This window comes from Mercurialis annua, linkage group LG5, assembly GCF_937616625.2.
Source record: "Mercurialis annua linkage group LG5, ddMerAnnu1.2, whole genome shotgun sequence".
Classification (NCBI taxonomy): Eukaryota; Viridiplantae; Streptophyta; class Magnoliopsida; order Malpighiales; family Euphorbiaceae; genus Mercurialis; species Mercurialis annua.
The window spans coordinates 4,376,602-4,383,991 of NC_065574.1; the positions used below are offsets into that span (position 1 = coordinate 4,376,602).

The following is a 7,390-nucleotide window of genomic DNA, read 5'->3' on the forward strand; positions in this document are numbered from 1 at the left end:
ATTTCTCTTTATTTAGGTTTTAATGTGATGTTAACATGATTGGCTAAACCCTCCATGTTTGGGGGTTGATATTATGGTTGAATAATTGCTAGATTGGGTTAGGGTTTGGCTTGTGTGTTCTAATTAATTGCTTAATGCCTATTCTAGATTGATCACCTAGTATTTGTTGCTAGATTAATTTCCACCTTGAGAGAGGGTTTATTAATTGGAATTAATTAATTAGATGCTTAATTAGTAACACCATAAGAGTGGGTTAGTAATTAGGTGGCCTATGAGTTGTGTTTAATTGCTAATTGCCTCTAATTGTGTTTAGTGCTACGAGAGTAGGTTAAGCTTAATTAGTTGTGGTTTTGTAAATCTTTGAGGCTCGAGAGAGCGGGATTTGCGACTTAGAAAAAACTCGGCTCGCGTTTAGAAGCCATAGTCCGACCCCTTGATAGTAATTGGGTAATCATAGTATCAACCCTCAAGCTTGTTATCCATAGTTTATCTTAATCATTCAATTGCTTGCTTATTGCGTTTTGCTAATTAAATTGTTTAGTAATTGTGTTTGCTTTAGTTAATGTTTTAATTGTTCAATTTCCAAATCAACTATTGTTGTGTGCTAAACGAATTGAGACTTAGAATCGATTCATTCTCATAAAATCCATTGTCCCTGTGGGATTCGACCTCGGTCTTACCGAGTATTACTAATTGCGACACCGTACACTTGCGGTTTTCGCCAACACTCGGCAATCGTCAACTTTTTTAAGTCACAAGATTCTTCAATTGCTGAAATCTTGGACTCGAACTTATCCGGAAGACTTATAAGGATCTTTTCAACAACCTTATAATCCTCAAACTTTTCTCCAAGAAGCCTCACTTGATTTACAATCTCCATTACTTTGTTTGAATAATCTCTGACTGATTCGTTGTCTCCCATTCGTAGCATCTCAAATCTTCTCTTTAAATTCAGCAACTTTACAACTTTAACTCTCTCATTTCCTTCAAATTCACTTTGCAGCTTATCCCAAGCCTTCTTCGGAGTATCACAGTCCATAATCGACGTGAAAATCGCATCTGATAGTGCTGAATAAATACATGTGAGAGCTCTATCCTTCCTTGCTGCTTCTTCTTCATAAACCTTGATCTGATGCATTGTTGGATTTTCTGGTAAAGGAGCTGGTTCCTTTCCAGATTCAACCACATTCCATAAACTTAAAGCCTTCAAGTAAGACTTCATCTTGACTGACCAGATCTGGTAATTTTCTCCTGTAAAGATAGGAGCTTGTGGTGCTTGAAAGCTACCTGAAGCCATTTAAATTTAACCCTTGGTGTTTGCCCTTCAAAGAACTCACTAATCACTCAGCAACGAAAGATTCACTCAACCCTCAAGAACTTCAATTCTAACAGGTCCCTCAAGAATGAAGCTCCGATACCATTTATCAGTTCATAAACTCATAAAAAATGGACTGAAAATCTGAGAATTCAGCTTCATACATATACTTATCTTTTTACAAAAACTGTTCTACTTATATATAGAACAGGTTACAGCCATATAGGGACATAATTCCCTAAATTTAGGAGAACAAGTTGACTATACTACAACTACTCTCCTAAAATCCATAACTAATACAAAAAGGCAAAATATTTCTAGAACATCATTATCTAAAGCAAAACATATCAGATTATCAAAACAAAGTATTATGTCTTCTAACAAAAGGGAATTTTTTTTATTAACAATAATAAAAGAGAAATGGAACCTAAAATTTGATCTAACAAGAAATTTACACCAAGTAACACTTCATGTAGCTATGCACTTGAACAATTCAGATCAATGAGAAATCAAGATTCGTTAATTCCTTACCGTTTCAAGCACGAAAATGTCTAAATCTCTTCGGGTATAATGATTATTCACAAGTGTCAGCCGTCGTTTCACTATAACACTACCGTCTCGTTTTGACAACAATTATCATCAGCTTCTTCATTGTCAAGTTCTTTAACTATCTTTTCAATTTGTCTCCTATAGACAGGCATAAAGTGATCACTAATCATAGTTTGAGAAAGCCTCAGTTTACTATAAAGAGATCTCGGTGTCAGGAAAATCCCAACTTTAGCCTCACCAAGTGGCAGCTGGGAGTTGTCAGAATCGCAGCTCGAAGGGCTATTAGCTTCGCTATCTGCATTTTCGCTTTCAGCACTTTCTAAATGAAAGGTAATAATGTGCATGATTTTTCCCGGAGGGAAGAACCTGTGCGCTTCTTTTGTCTCTGGAGCACCGGTTCCAGATGAACTCTCGCCAACCTCTGCCATTGCAGCTGCTTCTTCTTCCCTTATTTCCTTCGCCACATCAGCAACCTCGTGATCTGTTCTGTCGTAAAGCTCATGCTCAAGTTGTTGCCACAATTCAACTTCATCCATTGGGTCTTCATGTACGTCACTAAGGCAGTCTTCACCGTTGCCAATATCGGCATCTATGTTAGTATGGTTAGCCATATCATCAGTGTAACATTCTATCTCAGAAGTCCACTCTGCGCCTCCAGAACATACAGGAAGGTCAATGGATTCTATACCGTTTGTGGTATTCCTTGGAGAAACAAATGGCTCAGAAGTTTCTATATCAGAGGGAGATGTAGCAGTACTTTCAGCTGCTGTACTGGAACAAACAACTGCGCCTCTGCGACGGGGACCCATACACGACCATGAAGATAGGTGTAGAGCAGGACGTACAGTCCATGCTGCATGAGCCATGCTCTGGGCTCTTTTCATAACAACCTAAGGATTAAGAAACAAAATTAAACTCTATTTGAGAAAATAGAATTAGTTTAACTCACTAGTGTAAAATATCTACCTGTGTGCCGCTGGAAACTGGACGAAGAATTGCTCCCGCCCCAGCAACCTTTGCTTTAGCAGTAGCAATGGATGGAAGACGGGAACCCAATGCTGACGCAGAACGATAGACAGTACTAAGAATTCTTGTACGCTCAATCTGATTCCTTAAATCATTCAGCCACGCAGAAGCTGTCACCTAAGAAAAAGCAGCAGAGCCAAATGAGCATATACTATAATCACTAGGCTAAAGAGAATCAGGTGGCTCCCATCACAATATATTTCTTAGAGAAGAGAATTTCCAAATTAATTCAAAGAAAAGAAACCAGAAAAAAATAAAACCGGTGCACTCTTTAAGGAGGTTTTCCATTTAGTAAACATCCCTACAGCCCAAGTCCCCGGTTGCATGAATGAGACATGCACATAGCACCCGACTTGGAAGCAACAACTGAAAATCCATGATAATTAGTCAGGGAAATAACCTCTGCTCGCAAGTCATCTATTGCAGCAGCCGAAAATGTAGGCACTAAGTCAGCTCCATTTATAACAGAAGTAATGAATTCATTGCCTGATTCAGCCAACTCCCATGTCATACAAGCAGCTGCACAGAGAGCATATTACAAAAAAATCAAACTCATGCTCCCATATATGTGTTCTATGAAAACCCAAAGGCATTAGCTTTTGATGCCTTTACAAGGATTGTTGTGAAATTAATCCAAACCTGGAGCAAATGCGACACAACTAGTCATGGATAACTCCTTCTGCTCCCGCAAAACATACGTTAAAAGAGCTGCCGTACCTCCACCCAAAGAGTGTCCTACTATCTGTATATTCAAGAAATATTTAATTAAATCACAAACACCTTGAGAACTATAATATACACAAATATCAAAGAAGCCAAATATCTACTGAAACATAATGCTTATAAATTATTTCAAATTCTTTGAAGAATTCTACACCACATGGTCTGAACTATAAGGACCGATTATGTGTATATAAACCAGAAAACAAATATGGAAACAAAAACTTCTAAAAACTACTAATTTGTCAAGTCTTGTGAGAACTTATGGCCAGCTATACAATATCCATAACAGGATGACATGTATAAATATTAGAAGTCAAAAGGATTCAGGAAATTTCAGCAAAAAAATCTCTGTCAGTATAAGGTGAAGTTGTGTTAGATTTACGTAAGTTAGCATGGGCTACATTATGCATTGTGTATTTTATCAAAAAAAAACATTCAGACATATACAAGAGTGGGGGAAACAAATGGAGGCAAAAGCATGATGAAAGTAACCAATTGCAAACACCTTCCTAACTCTAAAAAGAAAAACACCCAGCTGAAAGACCTAAAGAAAGCATGATCTGGTAAAGTGTTTGCAAAGTTAAATCATTAACATAACTGCACCATCTCCTCAAAGCAACTAAATCACAATATTGTTACATTTGCTATGAGTTCAAATTCCGCTTCCGAACCATGCAATGAAAACAAAAGAACTGATTCTACTTTATATCATCTAGCTGTGGAGCATCAAAAAACATAACAGAACTTGATCTACTTCTAAATCCGCATAACAATTTAAGCATACAAAGAGATAAACAAGAGAAATTTAAAAAAAAAAATCCTTAAGCACATGAGGAAATACGTCAAGAGTATTTATGACATGTTTACCTTGAGTCTATAATCAGGATATTGCTCAAGTGCCTTTTTAATACAAGGTGCTGCAAGTTTTGCGATCCAACGAGCAGCTGCCACCATCCCACAATGCGCATAACCTAGCACTAAGTTGCTGACTCCTCCCTCATGCACCACAGAGTGATGAAATGGCACCACTGCTCCTGTTACAGCAGTCAAAGTGTCCTTGATACTATGTGTCCCACGAATCAGTAAAAGAAAATACTTCGTCTTGTGGTCAACCAAAATTGTAAAAGCTGGCTTCAATATCTGAATTATGTAGGTTGGTTAATAAATTAAAGGGAGCACATATAATGCGAATACGCTTTCAGAGCATGAAAAACAGAGATATGCAAATAATCAATAAATAGTGCATGAATATCTAGCTTTATAAGAGGATGTGTAAGGCCATATTCTATTACTTGAGCAAATATTCAATCCAATAACCATCAGCATGTCATGTAAGAGCTTTTCTGTACATAATATGAGCCCTTCCAAGTTCCAACCCTTCCCAGAATGCAAATTGAATAAGTATTTTAATAATATAAAGCACAAACCAAGTTTAAAATAACTTACTCCTGCTTTCGGCTCTTGAAGGAGAACATTTTCGTTACTGTATCCCGTCTCCTCCAAAAATAAAGGAAATGGCTTTTTGGAAAAATGCCAACACAGGGTTAGCAGGTTTAAAAGATACTTAAGTTCACTTGTTATTTCTGACCCTTTTAGCTGTATGCTATCTTTACCACCAAAAACACTACTAACATGCAAGTTTCCCTGCAAATAAAGTATAAAAATCAGCTTAAAGGCCCTGGAAAATGAAAAAAAGAAAAATAGAACATATAGGTTGTAGAAGGGAAATGCTTTAAAGCATCTTAAACATTATCACTGTTGCATTCCCTACAAAGTCACATCTACCAAGTGACATTTGATTTCGGCCAACCACTAAATATGCATTTAGCTGCAATTTCATAATGATAAAAGTAAAGTAGAAGTTCTAACTATTAACAGAAATGCAATATCCTGAAATCCTTATGAAAGCTCATTTGGGTGAGTTGATGACTTGCCGAATCCCACCGTAATACTAAACATAACCATATGACTCCTCTCCAAACTAAGTTTGCTACATTGACTAAATATATGTCATGTACTGCGCATAAAAGTTCCCGACTTTCTTCCCCGCCCAAAAATCCAGTCCATAAATCCAAGAGACAATCTCTAGGCAATCAGACAATAAAATAACTGCACTACCCATCATTTTTTTTTTCTATTTTCGTTCTTATTCACTCATCTCCGATTGCAACTATAAATTTCATCGACATCACTATATGATATATCTAACTAATCATGCAAAGAGATTCACTTTAAATGAATCACACCAAATTATCAAAGGCTAATAGCTCAACGAAACACATCCCAGCCCTAAAAAGTACAGATTCTGATGGGAAACAGAAACAAATTAGAAACCAAATAAATGCTTAAAAAGAAATGCTGACCTGCCTCTTCAATAGAAAATTGATCCCGAAAGCCAAATCACCAATCGGCCACTTCCCTAAAGTCTCCGAATAAGTAAACCTAAGAGTCTCAGATAACGTCGAAATTGTCTGTAACCAAGTCGCCGGCGCTTCAATTAACCTATGCGAAACACGTTCAATTCCTAACGGAACATTACTACTATTCGACATATTGCCGCCATCATCATCGTCATCATTAACAACACCATTACTATTCAATTGTAACTTTTTGTTTAATGTATAATACAATAACGCAGCTGCACCGGCTGCTGTTGCCATAGTCGCAGTCGCCATCACCTTATCCCTAATTTCAAAAACAAAATCAAATTAATAACAATTAATAATTACAAAAATCACCCTAATTCCAAATTCGAAGCCTAATTAAAATATTGAAACAAACCTAAACATGATCAATAGAACCGGCAAGTGAATTAAATTAAAATAATTAAAAACAAAAAACAAACCTAAAAAGAGCTAAATTGTATTATACGTTTATTTATTTGTAAAAGAATTTTAAATTATATACCGTAGGATATTTCTTTTTCTTTTTCTTTATTTTACACCGGTTTTTTGCTCGAATCGGGTTTAGAACTGAGTTGAGCTGAGCTGAGCTGAGCTGAAATGAAATGAAATGAACCTAACACGGCGGTGAGTGGTGTTAAGCTAAACCCTCCCGCCGGAGATGGGAAGTTTTATGGCCTCCGTTTTTAGATGGAGCACGTGGCAAGTTGTGATTGGACCGAGGGGGAACTTTTTGAGGGAATGAAACCGACCTGACCTGAATGAGTTTGAGAATGATCGTGGCGGATTAAATTGGATAGATAGGTTTAAATCAGGGAGTACGTTTTCTGTTCAGTCGTGTTCTTGCCTGTCTAGAAACTGCCTCACCTATTTTGAAAATAATTACTTATTTATTGTTGCTGATACAAATATGGCATGTTTTTCTATTTTCTTGCTGATACGGAAAAAAAAAACTAATGATAAAAGTGATGCTCTTTCTTTTTAATTGAAATAATTTTTAAAACACTTTTAAATTTCATTACTATCGATTTTTGTATTTTAAATTACTAACGCCGATGTCCTATAAAATAAGAGCAAAAAGGTTTACTCCGGTTTTTAAATTTATAATCTGAGATCAAATAATTTACTCTCTCTCAGCCATTCCGATTAATTAAAGATAATATTAACTATTTTTAGATGAATTAGAACAATATTATCTATCTTTAGATTAATTAAGTATACAATTTAGTCATTTCCATCTATAAAATAAATTATATTATGCTACTTGATCCTAACTAGTCTAAGAATAAAAAAAATTATCCTTAATTAATCAAAATAGTTAAGAGTAAGTTGTGTGATATCGAATCACAAGTTCAAGGATTAAATTGTTCCTTGA

The 7,390-nt window shown here is 36.0% G+C and overlaps 2 protein-coding genes across 2 annotated transcripts; both read right to left on the minus strand.

Annotated features, from left to right (window-relative positions):
• Nucleotides 1–676: 676 nt before the first annotated feature.
• Nucleotides 677–1,297, minus strand: LOC126680763 (uncharacterized). Its single transcript, XM_050375942.1, has one exon. The coding sequence runs from the start codon at nucleotides 1,295–1,297 to the stop codon at nucleotides 677–679; it is 621 nt and encodes a 206-aa protein (XP_050231899.1).
• A 516-nt stretch (nucleotides 1,298–1,813) lies between these two features.
• On the minus strand, nucleotides 1,814–6,907 carry LOC126682358 (uncharacterized). Its single transcript, XM_050378010.2, has 8 exons — nucleotides 6,521–6,907; nucleotides 5,977–6,298; nucleotides 5,060–5,257; nucleotides 4,481–4,753; nucleotides 3,530–3,632; nucleotides 3,291–3,409; nucleotides 2,831–3,007; nucleotides 1,814–2,754 (listed from the first exon to the last, which is right to left on the minus strand). The coding sequence occupies exons 2-8, from the start codon at nucleotides 6,286–6,288 to the stop codon at nucleotides 1,918–1,920; spliced, it is 2,019 nt and encodes a 672-aa protein (XP_050233967.1). The 5' UTR covers nucleotides 6,289–6,298; nucleotides 6,521–6,907; the 3' UTR covers nucleotides 1,814–1,917.
• Between the last annotated feature and the right edge of the window lie 483 nt (nucleotides 6,908–7,390).